A 21,631-nucleotide genomic window follows, 5' to 3' on the forward strand; every position below is an offset into this window, starting at 1 on the left:
AAAAAAAAAAAAAAAAACAAACAAACTAAAATAACTGTAGAAAGAATACTACAAGTATCCATCTGAAAAACCTATGTTTCTACGGTTCATGGACACCATTCTCAATTATACATTATGGACACTGTGTATCAGTGTGGACATTGAAAAATTTCACAAGTCATACTAAAGCAAACTTATTTTTTGATATTAAAGCTGGTCTACTGGTTAGAGCTTAATGCTTGTCCTGCTTCCAAAACGCTCACATTAACACAAATGACGCATACCTCCAAACATGATTCAATCACCTAAGGCCAGATACTGTCTAATGCTAGTGGTGTCCTGAAGAAATATGTGAACCAGGTATGTTAAGTTTACCTTTTCTAACGACTTCACTGAAAAGCAGAAACTAGTGAAATTAATTGTAGTATTTTATTTAATACAGTATATCCAAAATATTTCAATTGGAAATACAAAAAATCAAAATCATTTGTGATATTTTATACTGTTTTCCATGTTCCATCTTTGAAACCCAATGACTATTTCACACTCCCGCTGATATCCATTTGGAGCAGCTAGACCTCCAGGGATCAGGACCTACACGTGGCTGGTGACTACTACAACGGTCTAGATCAAGCCTCGCTAAGTATTTATTCTTGTGATACTTTGTAAGGCACCTCAGAAGTGGAGAAGGTTTACACCCCACCACATACACACATACAGGAGCCACTGATTACTTTTAAAAGGACTATTTACGCGGTATTTTAACTAGTTTTCTTAACCTGTGGTCAGTATATTCCATAGTATCAAATGAGAGGATCTGTTGAGGGAAAGCACATCAAAACTGAGGTCCAATCAGGCAGAATTCACTACTTACCTAGATGGCATGAGCACAATGTTAAAAGGAAATAAAATTCTGACCATCATGAAGGAACCCTATGTAACAAGCTCTCCCAATTCTTACCATGGAGGCTTAAAATGAAAATGAGAGAATCAAAACAGCAGCTCCAGGCCAGGAGTGGTGGCTCATGCCTGTAATCCCAGCACTCTGGGACTCCAGGGCAGGTGGATCCACCTGAGGTCAGTTCAAGATCAGCCTGGCCAACATGGCAAAGCCCTGTCTCCATTAAAATACAAAATTAGCTGAGCCTGCTGGTGCACACCTGTAATCCCAGCTACTCAGGAGGCTGACGCACAAGAATCACTTGAACCCAGGAGGCAGGAGGCTGCAGTGAGCCGAGACCATGCCACTACACTAAGAGTGGCACTTATTAAAAGTGAGACTCTGTCATTTTAAATTAAAAAAAAAAAAAAAAGCGCTCCTCTGTGAAGAGAAACTGGATAAGCTTCAGAGAAAATGGGATTCTAATTCTTCAGGCTAAACTCACAGGCATATAATGTGTGTTTATATACATATTCTTGTTACTCCAGTCTATAAGCTGTGTTTCCACTTATGAAGAGCTACGTGCATGAGGCTGATACTTCACTAGTGAGTGAGCCTGGCCTGGGCTGGTGTTAAGGCCCAGCCTTCGATTCCATCCAGTGGGACACTCCTGGGATGCTACCTATTTGTGCACTTTTGTTTTAACTGCAAAGGAGGTTAGACAGCATGAAGGTTAGTGAGATTTCCCAAGTGCGTTACTTTCCATCTACTGACACAGAACATACTTTGCCCCTTTATAATTAAGAATTTCATTACATTCTGGCCTTGATTATTATATTAAGAGGAGAAGATTTCCAAGTACAGCATTCTTAGGAAGATTAGGAGAAAATGTAGGTTATTAAGCGTAGAGCTGTATAGCAAAAAAAGCTGGCAAATCTACAATGCTATTCTACGAAAGCAATGCACATATTTTAAATTACTCTAACTAAAAGAGTATTATGCTTATAAGTACTAACCACTGTTAAGATAACAGAAATTAAACCTAGGAATATAATACCTGTATCAAAAGAAGAAAATCCACTTCCAAAAGACGGGAATCCACTGAACGCAGAGAAAAACGACCCCGTCCCTCGGCTTCTGCTTCCTCGGGGACCCCTTCGATTCCCAAAGAAGTCCTCAAAAGGGTCTTCTAAAATCAAACATAAACACACACTATGAGATCTTTTTTTCAAGTTTTTTTCCTCATGTGACAGCTACAGTAAGAGAAAACAGAGATTTGTAACATATTCAGGAACAAAAAACTTAGACAAGGTTGTAACAAAAGACCTTATCTACAGAGTAACTGAAAGACTACCTCACCAACAGTTTCACCAACTGTTTAATTCAACTAAAACTACAATACCTTATATCAAATAAATTACCAGACTTAATTTAAAAATAGCACATATACACATTCTTTAGGGAGCACCAATATGCACTTCAAACTCAGCTCTTTTCACATCACTGATGTGAGGTCCTGTTAGATGCTGTTCCTGCTATGGCCACTGGAAGAGTGAGAAAAGCTTTACACTGAGGCTGTTGTATTCCTTGGAGTTGCCTTCTCCAAAGCAATTCAGAAACAAACAGAAAAATGGATTACCCTAACATGCGCGCGCGCACACACACTCACACACAAAGAAGGAACGGTGTGGCCACGTAAACTAAGTGTAAATCCCTGATAAACCTCGGCAACAGAAATTCCTTTTATTCTAAGTGTGATGTCTCAAAAAACTTTTAAGGATTAGCTGAAATCAATTCTGAACAAATGTTAACCAGCAGACATAAGATGAAGCCTGAAGGTGTCTCAACAGAAAATCACCAACATGAGAAAGCATCACGCTGCCAAGTGGAAACACAAAATGCTCCTGAAAATCAAGATCAGAACTGACTGCTTTGTTTTCCTCTGTTGGTGTCATCAATCAATGAGTACTTACTAAACATTCATCAAGTATACAAAGCTTTTTAATTTACCTGGGTTCTGCATTAATTACTGTATTTTTTTCAGAAAAAATGGGAAACCTGTGATAAAAGCAAGGAATCCTAATAGATGCATTAAGACATAAACACATGCAAGGTATAAAGACAAAGGCAAGCCACAACCAACTACAGAATTAGTATGGCCTATTTGCAGGCCAGAGTGACCAAAGGAGGGAGTGGATACATTCGAGTCACAAAGGTTAACAATAAATACCACAGCACACAAGGATACAACAAGCACTGAAATTAAGCAGAAATCGAGATTCATGAAGCAACTGAGGTTATGAACAAGAAGGAGTGACTTGATCCAGCTACTCTGGAGGCTGAGTGGGAGGATTCCTTGAGCTCAGGAGTTTGAATCCAGGCTGGGCAACATAGCAAGACTTTGTCCCTACTAAAAAAAATTCAGTGACTAGAGAAAAGGAGCACCTGAGGCTGACTCTGACCAGTCTGAAAGGATCGACGTACAGGTGGGCAGTCAAAACCCTGAGATGCTGGGTACCCCCAGGACCAGCAAATAGTACATAGTGAGGAGCAAAGGCTGAGGAAGCTTCCGCAGAGCAGAGAGGGCAGAGGTCCACACCGGACTATCACAGAGCTCGCTGGAATGAAACTGGCCAGTCGGCTTTACCCAATGCCAAGCCCAAGACATTGAGTCCCAAAGAAAGAAACACTGGGAGAATTGGTCACTGGTTACTTTTTGGAAGAGGTGGCCAAGAGACAGAAGAGGAAGAAGGTAAGCACGACCAGTGCCCGGACACCCCATGCGCCAATCTGCCCCTCCGCCCATAAGCCAGCGTGAGGTGGAGACCTAGAAAAGGAATGCCACAACAGGGATGCCAACAAGAAGTTACTCAAACGGTTACTGACTGTGCAAGTTACTGCCCACATTCCACAGTCAATGCCCCCCAGGCATAAAAATAATAAGACGGTCATAGGTACTTTGCAAACAGACCTTACTGTCCCCCACTATTCTACTCAAAGACAAGAAAGAACAAAAGCAAAGATGTTAAATCATAACCTTGTTGTCTAAAACTAGGAACATTTTGTGAATTTCTCTAGGACACAAAAACTGCATCCAATTCAAATAAAATCCAAGCATTCTATTTAGTAACTTTCTACTTTATAGCCATAGACTGTACACCACTGGGTCACATGTTATCTGACATATCTACAATATATCCTCCCAGGTAAAGAAACAAACATTACAAATACAGTTAAACTGATTATGCTACAGTAACTCTCTTCATCTCCCCTAGGAGGTGATCCTTAAAAAGTATTTCCAGGAGGCCGCAGTGGCTCACGCCTATAAACCCCGCACTTTGGGAGGACGAGGCCGGCAGATCACTTGAGGTCAGGAGTTTGAGACCAGCCTGGCCAACATTTTGTACTAAAAATACCAAAAAAGTTAGCCAGGAGTGGTGATGGGCACCTGCAGTCTCAGCTACCCAGAAGGCTGAGGCACAAAAACTGCCTCATAAAACTGTATCCCAGAGGTGGAGGATACAGTGAGCTGAGATCGTGCCACTGCACTGCAGCCTGGGCAAGAGAACATGAGTCCATCTCAAAAACAAAAGGCATTTCTGCATTTCCATAAACTGAGGACATTAGCAAATATCTGTAGTTTCAGCTCCTAAGGAGGCCAAGACAGGAGACATCCCTGGAGGTCAGGAGTTCAAGACCAACCTAGGCAACATAGCAAGACCCCTTCTCTACAATAAATTTAAAAATTAGCCAGGTGTGGTGGTACATGTCTTTAGTCCCAGCTCCTTGGGAGGTTGAGGCAGAACTGCTTGAGAGCCCAGGAATCCAAGGTTGCAGGGAGCTATGATCACACCTGCCAACAGCCACTGCACTCCAACCTGGGTAACAGTGTGATAGTGAGATCCAAAGAAAGGCACTTGTGTGGCCAGTCTCACTGTCCATACCTGAGTCCCTAAACCAAGTTACTTTTACACACTCTACAACGTCTATATCCTTCCGCAATTTCCCATTTATCAATGCTAACAGCTTGGTTTAGTCACAATTTCTTTAAATCCATGGTAACTAAACTCTTAAAAGTTGTCCACAAGGCACTGAGCTTTTGGATGCATCTTGAACCAGTGTCTGAGTGACACCAGTACTAGCCAAGTTATTTTAACTGGTTTCAATTCTAGGCTAAATTAAGACGAGGACATTCATAATTATAAAATCATCATCTACAGAAGCTACCTCAAAAGCTGGTTTAGTAGTATGTTACGAGAAGGCCAATGCTTTTCAGTTCCATTTTCTTGTATGAAAAAAATCTTTATCTTGTTTATTTCTCTACTGACATTTTATAGCTTAAATATAGTTTTTTTATAATTCAGGTATTCACTGAATTTTAACTCCTATAATTTCAGATATTAAAATCACAAGTTACCCTAAAAATGAAGTCTCGTTTATAATACAGTGTTAAGACACATTAAAATAATTTCAATACTTATAACTATATACAGTTAAAAGTTGCCACTTGGGATCAGACAAGTCCTTATTTCAAGGAAGAACTACTTATCACGTGCTGGTTTCTGTCGTTTTGAAAAGCAATCTAGAAGTATGTATTAAGCTTTTAAAACCTTCAGCCCCAAAATAAGACCAATATTTTATTATAAAAACCTTCAACCCCGCAATTCTACGTCAGGGAACTCAACTCATCCCAAAAGCGGAACGAAGCTGCTGAGTGTGCAACTGGTACTGGTGTGAGAACAACCATGCAGAGGCACGCAAGCCTGTGAAATGCGGACTCGGAAGTGTTCCTGGCTAGCAGAGCCGGATAGAGAGGCAGGGAGGCCTGTGGGCATCATAACTATACAGAACGTGCTACAACGCTCCCATGGGGCTCCAGCTGGGGGCGGAGGGGCAAGACCTCCTCCTCCTCACACCTCACTCCCATTTTCAAATTCTTAAACCCAGCATGTGTTATTACTTTTGGATTATACTGATCATACTTTTATACTTTAGAAATAAATCTTAAGACACTTGTTAATCAAATGTGCTACAAACTTGTTTTATACTTTACCTCACCAGAAAGAACCACAACCAGTGAGGTGCCTGCTGAAGGCCACAGGACCACAGAATGGGCAGTGGAAGAAAGTGGCTGTGTCCACAGGATCAGTTACAGGAAAGAGGACCATCAATGCTTGGAGTATTTCCTGCTTATTTTGTGACCAGTATTTGTCATATATAATCTATGCATGTTATAGTTAAGCACGTATCAGTTTTCTTCCCTCTCTTATCCTCTTATGTAACATACACATACTGCCTATTAAGTTACCCCGTATCACGCAGAACCGTAAGGATCACAGGGGAACGTGACCTCCACTAGGCAAGCGGCTAGTGCACTTTTGGTTGTCTGTAGGAGAGTGGTATCATGTTAGGTGGCTATGACCTTGCTCTTGTCTTCACTTGAAGATTAAGCCTGAGTTAAGGAAATGCATATGGGTGCCAAGTTGACAAGAGATGGACACGTGGCTGATTGCATGTTCAGGTTGACTGGGCCATCCATGCGCAGAGTTCCCAAATATTGAGCCGAACATCCTTCTGGGTGATTCTGGATCAGATTAGCATTTGGATCGGGAGACTGGTAAAGCAGGTTGCCTCCCTAAGGTGGATGGGCCTCATCCAATCAGCTGGGGGCCAGGGATCCCCACCCCACACCACCCCACCCCACCCCACCCCAGGGGAGGAGACTGCTCCAGCTCTGACGGGTTTTACTGGCTAGCCTCCACAGTGGTGAGGGTTAGAGTCTTGAGCACCTTCCTTGTAATACACGTTTCTCCCTCACTGGCAGTTTCTCTAGACTCACGCAGATTCTGCAAAGCAAAACATGTATGCTCATCTCTTTAGAAGCATCTCTTAACATGGGTCTTCAAACCTTAACTTTGTATCCTGAGGTACAAACATTACTTGAAACAGACTGCATTAGGATTTAACTCTGGAGGACTAAGTTCTGATTTTTTATCTTGCCCAAATTCCTACCTAAGGGGCCTGGGAGTCGTGTCCTACAAACCATTTGAAATTGTCCTTGCAAAGTCATCCTTTGCGGGGGAAAATGTGCATCTGTCAAGAGTCTATTCACATAGCTAGATCGTTTTCTTCCAGGTCCTCCCAATCCTGAAGAGATTAACTGAAAGTCTAGAACATGTTAAAGGTCTGAAAAGGAAACATTTGTCATCTATTGTCTCTAAGGGCAGTCACTATGATACTTCAAAGGAACCTTCATCTCCACAATCTTATATCTTAACCTGAACATTTTTTTTCTATAACCCAGGTCTTTACACAAACTCAACCAATTGTCAACCAGAAAAGGTTTTCATTCACCAACAGTCTGGAAGCCCCCTGCTTTGAGCTGTCCTGCCTTTCTGAGCCAAAAAATGTCTTCTCCGCCCCCAAGACGGAGTCTTGCTCTGTCGCCCAGACTGGGCGATCTCAGGTTGCGATCTCAGCTCACTGCAACCTCCACCTCCCGGGTCAAGCAGTTCTCCTGCCTCAGCCTCCCAAGCAGCTGGGATTACAGGCGCCTGGCACCCTACCTGGCTAGTTTTTATATTTTTAGTAGAGGCAGGGTTTCACCATGTTGGCCAGGCTGGTCTCAAACTCCTGACCTCAACAGGCACCTCGGCCTCCCAAAGTGCTGGGATTACAGGTGTGATGTGATTGATGTCTCATGCCTCCCTACAATGTATAAACCCAGCTGCACCCTGACCACTTGGACACATGTTCTCCAGACTCCTGAGGCTGCATCACCAGCATGGTCACTTACATTTGGCTCAGAACACACCTCTTCAAATATCTTACACAGTTTGATTCTCTTCAGTGACACTCTTTTCATGTCCATGTTCTGGGCGTCGTATGCCAAGAGCGTCTTTAAAACTTTGCAATACCATGCTATTCCCTGAGGAACACTAAGACCAGTTCACGAAGGGGCCCATAACATTAACGAGATACTAAACCAACAATCTATAAAGAACAGTCACAAATGTATGAACAAAACATATATATACAATGAATTGAACAGCGTGAGAAAACTGACCACAAAACACATGTAACAAACATTTACACACACACAAACTTAAAGAAGAACACTGAGGCAGTGGAGAACATGTTTTAAACCCACACACTTTCTCTGAGCTTTACCAAGCACGAGAACGTGACGGAACAGGAACAGCTTCACAACAAAGCGAAGGGGATTCCCACCAACCGCTTTCATCTCACAGCAACACAGTGCAGGGCAGAACTAAGCTCGCCCTTCCTCAGCACACTCCCACCCCACGGCCCAGGAGAGGCCTGCTGTCATGATTTCACTGTCAACTCCCCAAGTGCACAGAAAAGCTGGAACAAAAAGATGACAGCAACACAAAATCGAAAAAGCATCATGGCTATTTCAAACAAAGGAAAATATGTCAGTCTCTCCTGAAGTTCCAAAGCTGAAACCTAAACAGCCACCCTCAAAAGTGAGAAACGCTTGAGATTCAAAAGCCAAGCATGAAAGACACAGACTTCCTCTGCTCTCCCAACTCCTCTCAAAACCAGGCGCTCACTTATTACAACTTGCATGTTGTCAGTGGTGTCACTCACACTTTCTGAAGTAGCAAATAACATAACTCTTAGGGATCTGGAATACAATACGCAATGGCAGTAAATGAAGACCACGACCAGAGCTCTGCCCTGAACTGCACACCCTGAGAACAGGGCTTCACTGTTCCTCTCCACTGCCGAACCAGCACCTAGAACAGTGCCTGGCACTAAACGGCAGGCACACCATATTTGTTAAATGAACACCACTAGTTTCAGCTTCCCATACAATTGTTTTGTATTACAAGTATAATTTCTAGTTAGATCCTAGGTCTGGTTAGAGCGATCTGTTTCCCAGAAGTTACAAAAATCTATCTAAATCAAAGAATCCACAATACACTGCAATCAAATTATTCTATTTCAAATACAAGAAGGCCAACATGAGATGAGGATCCCTGGCGTCGGGAGGAATGGGCCTCTTCCCAACCACAGTCCTCATTCCTCAGGGAAGAAAGCACCAGAACAGCAGCAGGCTCCGGGCTCTTTTCTGAGCCCTACTCGCAGATGGCCGATTCATCTTTCCTCCACCGTCACACATTCCACCTCACTGTCCCTACACCATCATACCTCCTATCAATGCTGGTATTCCCCAAACCTGTCAAAGCCCAGCATAGCATCAGCTCTGCTGCAGCCTCAAGTTTAAACCACTCTTCCTACCTCTTGCACCTGCAGTCCCAGAACATCTCCTCCTGGGAGCACTACAGACACGGCAACTATCTCAATCTCTGGAGTTGTCCACAAGTTCACCAGGGACTAAAATCCCACTGGAAACAGATGATGCGAAAACCCACAAACCGACAAAGGACTCATGCGACAACTTGCTCAGCTGACTGTCATGCCAACAATGTGAACCAAACACTATACAAAGACCTGCGAGGGGGACCAACACCACAAAATACAGGGGAGGAACCACCAAAGAAACACTGCACAAACTCCTATGGCATGGCTCAAGCCTTCTAGGAGGGCAGCCAGAGCCTCAGTTCTCACAGCAGAGAAAATTCTCAAAATGACCGTTTCAAGGAACCATTTCCTCTCCCTATTTAAGGAAGGAGATCAGAGGAAACAAAGGTCCTAAAATTACCAAGTATGTACTGAAAAACGGCACAAAAGAAGCTGCAGATCACTAACATGGCACCATCCTCACTAGCCAGAATAATTTTAAGTAGAAGTGAAGGGCCTGGCACGGTGGCTCACGCCTGTAATCCCAGCACTTTGGGTGGCTGAGGTGGGTGGATCACCTGAGGTCAGGAGTTCAAGACCAGACTGATCAACATGGAGAAACCCTGTCTCTACTAAAAATATAAAAGTAGCCAGGTGTGGTGGCGCATGTCTGTAATTCCAGCTACCTGGGAGGCTGAGGCAGGAGAATCACTTGAACCCGAGAGGTGGAGCTTGCAGTGAGCCAAGATCGCACCACTGCACTGCAGCCTGGCAACAGAGTGAGACTCCATCTCAAAAACAAACAAACAAACAAAAAAGATACTTCCAAAAAACAGCTCTGTCTCAACATGAGGAGTTCGCAAATACGCACACAACCATATGAGTTCGGCATCGTCTCCAAGAAACTCTCACCAGATAGGGGAAGAGCGTGTGGGGACACCGGGTGGGACTGCCTGCTGCTTCATGGCCATGTGAAATTACACACAAGGATAGTTCCAACAACTTTAGCCAGAAACCAATCTCGTACATCACGATTTCGTTTTTTAATCTTTTTTTCTTAAATTTTTAGAGACGGCATCTCATTAATTTTTTCCCAGGTTGGACTCGAACACCTGGGCTCAAGGAATCTGCTACCTCAGCCTCCCCAGCTGCTGGCATTACAGGGGTGCACCACCACGCCCAGCTTAATATGTGATGTTTTTATGTGTATTTTAAAAGACTCCTTAACGTCTTCTAAGTGACCTGTGTGTAGGTGTGCATGTGTATGAACTCTGTCCTTAAGTAATCAAAGAACACTCATTACAAACTGCTGTAGCGCCGTGCAATGACAGTGGGTCCAGGTCACCAGCACACACTGATCCAATCTGCTGTGCCACTCCCATGCCTGTACTTGACCCCTAACTTCTAGCTCTCATTAACATGTCTAACTCTGGCCAGGCATGGTGGCTCACACCTGTAATCCCAGCACTTTGGGAGACCGAGGTGGGCAGATCACCTGAGGTCAGAAGTTCGAGACCAGCCTGGCCAATGTGGTGAAACTTCGTCTCTACTAAAAATACAAAAATTAGCCAGGTGTGGTGGTGCGCACCTGTAATCCCAGTTACTTGGGAGGCTGAGGCAAGAGAATTGCTTGAACCTGGGAGGCAGAGGCTGCAGTGAGCTGAGACCGTGCCACTGCACTCCAGCCTCGGTGACAGAGCAAAACTCCGTCTCGGAGCTGGGGGTGGGGGCACATGTCTAACTTTAAAGGTTCCTCCTCCTTTCACCTTTCAAAATTTGCTGCTTGGCTGTGAATTTCAAAGACTAGCACAAAAATCTACCCGCTAGAAATACGATGTTAAAGGTTGAATCATGCCCCCCAAAAAAGGTATCCTAATCCCCAGTACCTGTGAATGTGACCTTACTTAGAATAGGCTCTTTGTAGATTATCAAGTTAAGATGAAATCATTACAGTGGGCACTCATCCAACATAAATGATGTTCTTATAAAAAGGGGGAACTTGTGGCTGGGCACAATGGCTGATGCCTATAGTCACTTGGGAGACTGAGGAAGGAACACTGCTTGAGCCTAGCGGTTCGAGGCCAGCCTAGGCAACACAATGAGACCCCTGTCTCTAAAACATTAAATCCAATGGACACAGAGACAGACTCAGGGAAGATGATGTGAAGATCGGAAGGGCCATCCATCTGCAAACGCAGAGAGAACAGCTGGGAAGGGGCCTGAAGCGGGACGGGACACACCTCAACCTCAGAGGCAACCAGCCCTGCCACACCTGGGTCTCACACCGCCAGCCTCCAGGACTAGAAGATGATACATTTGGTTGTGTGAGTCCCCGGTTTGTGGTCCAGATCAAACTCAGAGACCCGAGGCTGCCTCCAGGGTCTGTGCTCTGGCTTCTGGTGATGCTGGCCAGTGCTTCAGGACCGCCACCTCCCTCTTTTGCTTCTTCAGTTCTATCTCTGAGGCAGCTGAGGCCATCCGACCAAGGACAGTATCAAGGCACTAGAGGAAACTAGTTTATTCTAGACACCTTGTCAGTCAGTCCAGCCCAGGCAGCTCCTTGACACTTTATGGTGGTGCCGGCAGCGCCCCAGCTCTGGCCCACTGTGCTCCTCCTCACTCAGCAGCTCCTCACACTCCTCACTGAGCTCCTCTGTGCCCCCAGGGCTGGCCCCGTCCTCGCTGGATATGAGCTCCAGCTCCTCGCTGAGGGACTCACCCAGGCCCCAGCTATATCCTACGCAGGCCTCATCCTCACTAGAGAGTGCCAGGTCCTCACTAGTTATCATCACATCCAAGGTCTCACTGTTCTCTTCACTGGGGCTGTCCTCTGTGGCCTCCTCCATCCCGGGCAGCTCCACTAACTCCTCACTAGGCTCCAGGGTCCTCACTGGCCACTTCCTCACACCCTGGGAGAGTAAAATGACGGACTCACCACCATCATTTAATCACACGTCAGAGAGTCAGGTTACTATCCTCAATGCACTCATTTTTCCTCCAAAAAGTCTGCTTCCCTTGGTGCTACATACCACAGGACTCCCCCTCTATTGATACGGAGCATCATTCGTACCAGAGTGATGCTTCACAAAGGAAAAACTTGCTGCACTGCTAAAATAAAAGGCCTCTCTAGAAACCTTAAAGGTTAGCTTTGGCTTTCCAAGAATATAAATAAACCTGTGAAGTTAAACCCACAGGCTTTTCCCAGATGGTAATGCCTGCTATGACTAACGGGATCAAAAGGCACTATTATCCGGTACCCTTTCTTTCCTAACTTAGAGCATCCCTTCACTGAGCAACAGGGTCCTCTAAGAATAACATAAAAGATATCATCCTAATTCAAACAGGTCCACTGCCTATTAATTAACTTTCCTGATTAACATTTTGACAAGAGCTCATTTTCATGTGCTCCATGTTCTGGAAATTTCAACAGTCACCTAGCCTCAGCAGTTTTGATTGGACCCTCCGATTCAGAGGCAGCATTCCTTTCCAGGCTGGTGTCTGAATCCACTTCCACGGCCTCTCCTGGAGGGCTCCTGCTGTGAAGGACGGGTTCCACACCCACAGGCCCCAGGCCCAAGTCTCCTTGGCCACAGCGTGACAATGAGTAACTGCCTGGTGCTCAGGCACAGACCTGCATACCGTGTGTCCAACACCCGGCACCCGCTTCACCCTTCCCCACCTATCATGAGGGAGGTCTGAAGTACTGCAGGGGATCTACATTCTGATAAATGTAAAGTGCAGCTCAGAAATATCTTACAGCAGATTTTAAACTACTTTTTTGTCCCATGAAAAATACACCAGGTCTAGTAAATATGATTTATCAACAGCAGTCCCCAACCTTTTTGGCACCAAGGACTGGTTTCATGGAAGACAATTCTTCCACAGAGCAGGAGGTGGGGATGGTTTCAGATACTGGATTCTGGTAAGGAACGCGCAACCTACGTCCCTCGCATGTGCAGTTCACAATAGGGTTCGTGCCCTCATGAGACTCCAATGCTGCTGATCTGATCTGACAGGAGGTGGGGCTCAGGCAGTAATGCTTGCCCGCCTGCCCGCCGCTCACCTCCTGTTCCTAACAGGCCAGTTCGTAACAGACCATGGCGTTGATCCCTGAACGACATCATTAATAGGCAGAAATCCCTCTCGCTCTGCATTCACGCCCATCTACACTAAACACGCCGCCAGCAGGTTGCACAGTGACTACATACATACAGTAGCCACGGAGTAGCAGCTTCTCCTGTGTGTAAATCCTGAGAGCCTGAAAATGGAAGTCATCTAGAACACCTGCAAGAACAGAATGAACAAGTACCACTGCCACACTCATCATGGGAAACACAGGGTACCTAGTCTTAAAGCAGGTCTGTATGTAAAATGGAGCATTTAACAGTACAGTGTTTCAGTAAGACTAGCACCTCTCTCCTTGACTAGAGGTAAAAACTCCCATATTCACTCATATCTAATTAAATCTCTATACCTGGCCAGGCACGGTGGCTCAAGCCTGTAATCCCAGCACTTTCGGAGACCAAGATGGGCGGATCATGAGGTCAGGAGATCGAGACCATCCTGGCTAACATGGTGAAACCCCGTCTCTACTAAAATACAAAAAACTAGCCGGGCGAGGTGGCAGGCGCCTGTAGTCCCAGCTACTCCAGGAGGCTGAGGCAGGAGAATGGCGTAAACCCGGGAGGCGGAGCTTGCAGTGAGCTGAGATCCGGCCACTGCACTCCAGCCGGGGCAACAGAGCGAGACTCCGTCTCAAACAAACAAAAAAAAAATCCCTATACTTTTACGAGTAATTGCTCTATGGCTTGGTGTATCAGATTATTTTCCCCAAGGAAAACAAAAAATTGGCTACAATTCAGTCACTAAGGGCCCTTTCCCCTTTGAATTAAAAATAATAAAATGTTAAGAAAGGGCCTGTTGAATGATCATGTTAAGAAAGGGCCTGTTTAAGACGCCCGATCTCAGACACTGAGAGGACAGCCTTTTTCGCCCTAGAACAGAAGCCACGGTGTTGGAAGAGTGGGACTTCTTCCTCGCTTGGTCACCATGAGAATCAAGGATCAGAACACAGGACTTCAACCCCAACACTGCCCTGTCCTGCAAAGCAACAAATGCAGTTTGCTGAAGGCTATAGCAAGATGCAAAGGTCATTTTTAAGACAGAGATGATCTCTTAGAGAAAGATTTCTTGCCTGTGAGGGTCGGTGAGGGAAGGACGTAAACATGGTTCTTTCTTGAGCTCTGCTTCTGCTGATGGCAGCAGTGATTACAGCAAATGCACCTCAAAAATAAGCAGACCAGTCTCCTGGTCCCCTAATCTGAAATCCCCTGCTTAGCTTCCGTTTCCCTGAAAATGCTTGAGGCCACTGACTGTCCTTCCTCCCTCAGAAAGGGGCTCTCTTCAAGCCAGCCAGCCCATAAGGTGTAAGGACAACCTCTTTGAATCCCCATTTGAGATACACTGAAGAACTGCACCATGCAAAAGGCCCAAGACCTACCAGATATGAGTGACTGTGCTTCTACAAAGAAGCATAATCTTCACAGTCTGCGGCAGGCAGGGGCTCCACGTGTCTCCCCTGTATTATCTGCAGACACAACTGCTCTTCTCTTTCCCTCCTGGGCATTGCAGGTGGTGGTCAGTTTCTTCACCCATGCTCCCGGCAATGAAGGAGGTAAACACACAATGTGTTTCCCTCTCAGTAAGTCAAAAGACAAAAACAGCTACAGGAGTACACGTTTAATCCTGACCTCTCAGGTCACCCACCGCATCACACAGGAAGTCCCAGTGGTTGGTGGGTGAGAAGACTCTAACAGGAGACAACTAACAGAAGTGCCTGACCCAAACTGTGCCCAAGACACACACCAAAGCCTAGGACCAGGCATCAGGACTGAAATGCCGTCGATGAGAAATCCATTTTCCTACAATCAAACAGCAGCTATCACAGCACTATCTCCCTTAACAAAACTATTCTCTCCTCAGCGAAGGCCTCCGCAGTCTTGCTCCAGAGGTGCCTTTCAGCAAACTCTCAACAACGGTCCTCACACACAATGTTCACGGATGAAAGGTCTTGCAAACAGTACTATGATGCTTAATGATTTTAACAGGAATATGATGTGGCAAATTCACACACAAATTGGTTGTTCAATGGGAAATAACATTTCCAAGACACCAGCACCCATGTCCTTACCACTGTCTCATCTGAGGGCAAAAGCAAGTTAACTAGGGCCATACACAACAAAGAAAAAAACACATTAAACCCTTCATTATTTTAATTTTTCAAATTGTAACTTCAAAACAAATTTTCAAAGACGAAGAAGAGAAAAGATTTTACAGCTCCTGTGCTGCTTTTTTTTCCAGATAGGGTCTTGCTCTGTCACCCAGACTGGAGTGCAGTGGCCCAGTCTCGACCTTGCAGGTTCAAACAATCCTCCCACCTCAGTCTCCCAAGTTGCTGGGACCACAGGCACACATCACCACACTGAGCTAATTTTTTGTGGGTTTTTTTTGTTGTTGTTGAGACAGGGTTTCACCATGTTGCCCAGGCTAGTCCAATGCTGCCTTAAACACAAAGTTTCACGACAAAATACAATGTTTTGTTTTGTTTTGTTTTGTTTTTTGAGAGGGGAGTTTCATTCTTGTTGCCCAGGCGACAATGTAATGGCGTGACCTCAGTTCACCGCAACCTCTGCTTCCCAGGTTCAAGTGTTTCTCCTGTCTCAGCTTCCCAAGTAGCTGGGATTACAGGCATGAGCCACCATGCCCGGCTACTTTTATATTTTTAGTAGAGACACAGTTTCTCCAAGTTGGTCAGGCTGGTCTTGAACTCCTGACCTCAGGTGATCTGCCCGCCTCAGCCTCCCAAAGTGCTGGGATTACAAGCACGAGCCACCGCGCCCAGCCTAAAACACAATGTTAATTCAACAGAAAGGTCATACTAAGCCCTCACTTGGGTCATGGACACACACCAAGTCAACCCACATGATTAACTTACCAAACAAGTCAAATGAAAATGGGTCCCTTCCACCAAAAAATTCCCTGAAGACATCATCTGGGTTGCGGAATGTGAAGCCAAATTCAAATGGACTGTCAAAATGACTTCCACCTGCACAAATACAGCACAGCTTTTAGTTTATGAATTTTGGTGTTTTGTAGGCAAAGAATTCTTTGTTGACAGAACATTATACAAATCATGATCTAATAAAAACAAAAATATTTCATAAACCTGAAGTTCTCTGTAATTCAAAACATGAGCCCTGTACTGACTGAAAGTGAGTGTGCCCAGCGGTGATGACACATGAGTGCAGATGCTGAGATTACTTTTTGACATCTCTAAACCCGTGATCGGCATGTAACATTACACACCATTTTTATGATTTGTTATGAAGGTTTACCAACCAAGAGTATTTGCATCCACTTCAACGACTGGCCTCCTGGAGCCACAGAAGCTGCCATGTGGCCCCAGTGGGTCTGGAGCAATAATTTCCCAACATTCCAAGGGAGGCTGGTCACACCCCAGTGACCATGGGAACTTTTGGAGACAACGTACAGGCCCTACAAGGTCATTATTTTAGCTTTTCAGGAAAATCTGCTCTTCAAACCCTTAAGATATTTTGACATAACATCAAGTGCTGATCTAAGGGTGTATGTTCACAATATACTGCAGTATGGTTACAAATTGTATTCTACCTATAAGAAGTACATCAACATATACTTCCAGTCTCACAAAAGATTTTTAAATGCTATCAATTTCTCTGTCCTCTCCCCAATTTAGTTCGCTTTCTAGGTTGCATCTCTATTTACTGATACAAAATAGACTCTGACCAAGAGACTCGTGATTTACAAACTCAACTTACTTGCCAAGACCATGTGTCTTCAAAGAAAAAACTCATGTACTTACCTCCTCCTCCACCATTTAATCCTTCTTTGCCATATTTGTCATAGATGTCCCGTTTCTTAGCTAAAAATTTAAAGAAAAGTCAGTAAGGCCAAGTTCCTTTCAAACCCTTAATTCAATAGAAAAGGTATTTCCCAAGTTGTAAATCAGTTTTCAATGTATTACAATTAAATTTCAAAGAGTATGGCCATCTTTTCTTTAAAACAAAAGGAAGTAAGAGGGAAAACTTTCTGTACCTCTCTCCTGAAAAACAATTCAAAAAAGAAATTAAGTATGTAAGTATTTACGGCTGGGCATGGTGGCTCACACCTGTAATCCCAGCACTTTGGGAGGCCAAGGTGGGCAGATCACCTGAGGTCAGGAGTTCAAGACCAGCCTGGTCAACGTGGAAAAACCCCATCTCTACTAAAAATACAAAATTAGCCAGGCATGGTGGCGCATGCCTGTAATCCCAGCTACTCAGGGGGCTGAGGCAGAAGAATCGCTTGAACCCAGGAGTCAGAGGTTGCAGTGAGACCAGATTGCACCACTGCACTCAAGCCTGGGCAACAAGAGCGAAGCTCCATCTCAAAAAAAAAAAAATTTTTTTTTATTCCATTAGATCATTTCTTTCACTCTACTGCCCACAGAGCCCAGACACGCTACATTAAAATCACATGACCAAGTACAAAATTATTCCAACCACAGAAGTGCACCGTCTTACTACAAAAATCTGCAGCACAAAAACAAACATGCCAGGGCCTAGGCAAGTGGTAGAAAGCAGATGTGCCAGAAAGGCGCCAACCTAACACCCTACAGGCTCCTTTACCCTGAAAAGGGACCACCTGGATGCCAGGCCTGGGGCTAGCATGCTGCTCTCACACTTATATTCCAAGCGCTACTTATATCCCAGAACAAAAAGAATGATACTAGAAGCATTGGTACTTCTGACATGATACCATCGGTGTTCCTCAAAAAAATCTCATAGGCTGGACGCAGTGGCTAACGCCTGTAATCCCAACACTTTGCGCAGGCAAGGCTGGTGGATTACTTAAACCCAGGAGTTCAAGACCAGTCTGGGCAACACGGCAAAATTCCACCTTTAAACACAATATAAAAAAGTTAGCTGGGCACAGGGGCACCCACCCGTGGTCCCAGCTACTCGGGAAACCGAGATGGAAGAATCGCTTGAGCCTGGGAGGTCAAGACTGCAGCAAGCTGTGATCATACCACTACATTCCAGCCTGGGCAACAGAGTGAGACCCCTTCTCAATCTGTAAAAAGTAAAAGAAAATCTCACATTCCACAAAATGGGAAAACAGGCTTCGAAGCAAACCACTTACAAGCAAGTTCAGGTAGCCGGTGCCATGGCAAGAACAATGACCATGTTTTGAAGATAACTCCAGCTCGCACTTAAGACTGCCTAAAAGGATATGAAGAGCACATCCCGCACCTCCCGAAGGAACCAAGAGACTCTTCAGTGTGAGAGTTGAAAGCTGCTCTATCAAGTATGACGCTTCATTTTGGTCCTCACTTTTCCTAATGCCACTAGTCCCTAAAATCCTGAATCTGGCAATACTGAATTAGCACACAAACAACAACCACCGAAGAACAAGATGGGAACACTGAGGCCTGTGCCCTCCTGTCACTCCAGCACACAAATCCAAGGGAACAAGCATGGCGCAGTGGCGCTTGGAGCTTGAGAGGATGATCACCTCAACCCAGGAGTTCAAGGCCTCCCTGGGAAACCTAACAAGACCCTCTCTCTTTAAAAAAAAAAAAAAAAAAAAAAAACTTTCCAATGAATAAGCTCAACAGTTCAAGACCTTAAATGCCACATTTCAAGATGATTTCAAGTATCAGTGTTTTATGTCTTTTCCTATTTTTGAAGTAAAATGTCTGGGATTTCCTCTAAAACAAAGGAGGTGGGCCACAGTGTCACCAGAGAAAGCAAGGCTGGTGGTGTGCTGGTAGCTGTTGAAGGTGGCAAGCTTACACTGGGTTCCTTCTGTTTTGTTTGTTTTTTGTTTTGTTTTGTTTTTGGAGACAGGTCTCGCACTGTCACCCAGGCTGGAGTGCAGTGGTGCAATCTCAGCTCACTGCAACCTCCGCCTCAAACTGGGTTCCTTCTTTTAAAAAAAAAAAAAAAAAACCCCACATTTGTTGTAAATATGGGCCAATTACCTGAACATATGCAGATACACTTAACCTAACCAAATGCCCACTTCCAGGGTTCTGGTAGTCCATCCCTAACTTTGTAAATGCCTCGGCCTTTGCTTGCAACAGGTCACCCAGCACTGCAGCAGACAGGGGCATTGTGTGGCTTTCCAGTTCTGTCACTGTTCCCCCACCCCAGGCCCCATGCACAGCCTTTTACTTCCCCACGGAACCCCAACTGCATCTAGGCAACAGCTGACCTCTGACCCCTCACCCATTTGTGAACTAGGCCAATGGATCTGACTTCCAGTAACATACAACACCTCTGCTCCAGACCCAGGAGGGGAAGACAGGCCTGAAATTTGCAAACTAAATTTTAGCTGTACGTTCCATCCCCTCTTCTTGGGAACTAATCACGTCCTCTCGAGTAGTAAAGCTGACTCCACTGGCATGGTATTGTTTAAGCCAGTGGGGGTGAGCGAGGTCAGAATGATCACACACAACAACGGGGGCAGGCACGCCACATGCACAGTGACCTGAGTCCTGCAACCTCCTCTGCCCAGGGTTCCTAGTCCTGTTTTAAAACAGCCATCCTAAGAGAAACTGCCAGAAGCCCTGGTACTCCGCAGTTCTCGCGGTTACCTCAATCAATTCACATCTTCACGAGAAAAGTAAAACCTCTCGGGGCCCAAAATCCAGTTGGCATCAAAAACAAGTCACTTGAGTCCATACTGTGCTACCCTCAGGAGGATCCCAACACCCACTCCGCATTCCGGCATGCCCGCTCAGGGTCCTTCAGCAGCTCCGGGGCACTCACCATCCGACAGCACTTCATATGCCTCCGCTACTTGTTTGAATTTTCTCTCTGCTTCTTCTTTATTCTCGGGATTTTTATCTGGATGCCACTTCAGTGCCAGTTTCCGATATCTTGAAAAGAATAAAGGATACTGATCACATTCTAAACCCAGAAATCAACTATGCTTTTGAAACTAACATCGTTAACCACGAGAATGGCTTCAGAGCTGCAAACTGGTGAGATGAATACCGGTTTTAATTGTAAAACCTCCCTTTCCTCTACAATGAAATACACAAAGTTCTAAAATCCAGATAGCCAGGTGAGGTGGCGTGTAGCCAGACAGACCCAGCTCCTCCAGAGGTTAAGGGGTGGCAACGGCTTGAGGCCAGGAGTTCAAGGCTATAGTGAGCTATGATCACACCACTGCAGTCCAGCTGGGGCGACAGAACAAGACCATCTCAAAATTAAAAGTGTAAAAATACTCATTAAAGTGAGTTTTAAAAACAAAATCCTGATAGCATAATACAAACAAACCTCTGGAGAGAGAAAAATGAAGATCACAGTGTCCACAACATGGACTGACAGTGACAGGAAGTAAAGGGGAAAAGGGCAGATGTGGTGGCTCACGCCTGTAATCCCAACACTTTGGGAGGCTGAGGTGGGAGCATCACCTGAGGTCAAGAGTTCAAGACCAGCCTGGCCAACATGGAGAAACCCCGACTCCACTTAAAATACAAAATTAGCCGGGCATGGGGGTGCATGCCTGTAATCGCAGCTACTCAGGAGGCCGCGACAGGAGAATCACTGGCAGAGGTTGTGGTGAGCCAAGATCACCCCACTGCACTCCAGCCTGGGCAACAAGAGCGAAACTCCGTCTCAAAAAAATTTTAAAAGGGAGAAAAGGCCTGGGTCACTGAGCAGTAAGATCGAACATCACCATCCATATCCTTCCATGTTCTGATTGCCAGGACCCTACTTTCTCAGCCAGTCCACTACTTAGCTCATCTGTGTGCCAAAGGTGAGCCACCTGCCACCAAACAGGCCAGGATCTCGGGATCTTTCAAACACCCTCTGTGCTATATTCAAGATCTAAACAGAGTTAGAACACTGACTTCCTTCCCATCCCTGATGATAAAGATCTTGCCTTACAGACTTTACAGGCTTGGCTTTTAGATTCTGTAACTTCAGACTTCATTAGCACACAGATTCACTTTAATTTCCTAATTTTTTTTTTAAGTACAAAGAGGGGCTATTAACACCCAGTACATACATATCCATGAGGTCATAAATGCATGCTAGAAAACTTGGGCTGGATTTTATCACTGCCCTGTCTGCCCTTGTTTCTCTATGCCAGATCCTCAGTGCCCCTTTCCATACAGGGATGTTTTTTTCATAGAGTAATTATATGAACAGTTTTTATGACCTCCTTTTGGTCTGAAATACTTTTGAACAGAATTTCTTTCTTTAAAAAAAAAAAAACAGAGACGGGGTCTTACTGTGTTGCCCAGGCTGGTCTCGAACTCCTGGGCTCAAGTGATCCTTCTGCCTTGGCCTCCCGAAGTGCTGGGATTGCAGGCATGAGCTACCGTGTGGGGCCTGAACATAATTTCAAGAGGAGGATTTATAAAACCATTTAATCATATGATTGGTGTCATTTTCCCATTTGCCAAGGTAG

General features: G+C 45.0%; 1 protein-coding gene across 3 annotated transcripts in view; it reads right to left on the reverse strand.

Annotated features, from left to right (window-relative positions):
- The window catches only part of DNAJB6 (DnaJ heat shock protein family (Hsp40) member B6), an 84,353-nt gene that overhangs the window by 36,025 nt on the left and 26,697 nt on the right, over nucleotides 1-21,631 (reverse strand). For all 3 annotated transcript variants that reach the window (XM_017860561.1, XM_017860560.1, XM_017860559.1), the window contains exons 3-6: nucleotides 19,978-20,087; nucleotides 17,028-17,087; nucleotides 16,122-16,232; nucleotides 1,917-2,048 (exon numbers count right to left, since the gene is read on the reverse strand). In XM_017860561.1, the coding sequence (XP_017716050.1) occupies nucleotides 1,917-2,048; nucleotides 16,122-16,232; nucleotides 17,028-17,087; nucleotides 19,978-20,087 (413 nt within the window). The remainder of the gene's footprint in view (nucleotides 1-1,916; nucleotides 2,049-16,121; nucleotides 16,233-17,027; nucleotides 17,088-19,977; nucleotides 20,088-21,631) is intronic.

Source organism: Rhinopithecus bieti, unplaced genomic scaffold (assembly GCF_001698545.2).
Source record: "Rhinopithecus bieti isolate Rb0 unplaced genomic scaffold, ASM169854v2 scaffold_50877, whole genome shotgun sequence".
NCBI lineage: Eukaryota > Metazoa > Chordata > Mammalia > Primates > Cercopithecidae > Rhinopithecus > Rhinopithecus bieti.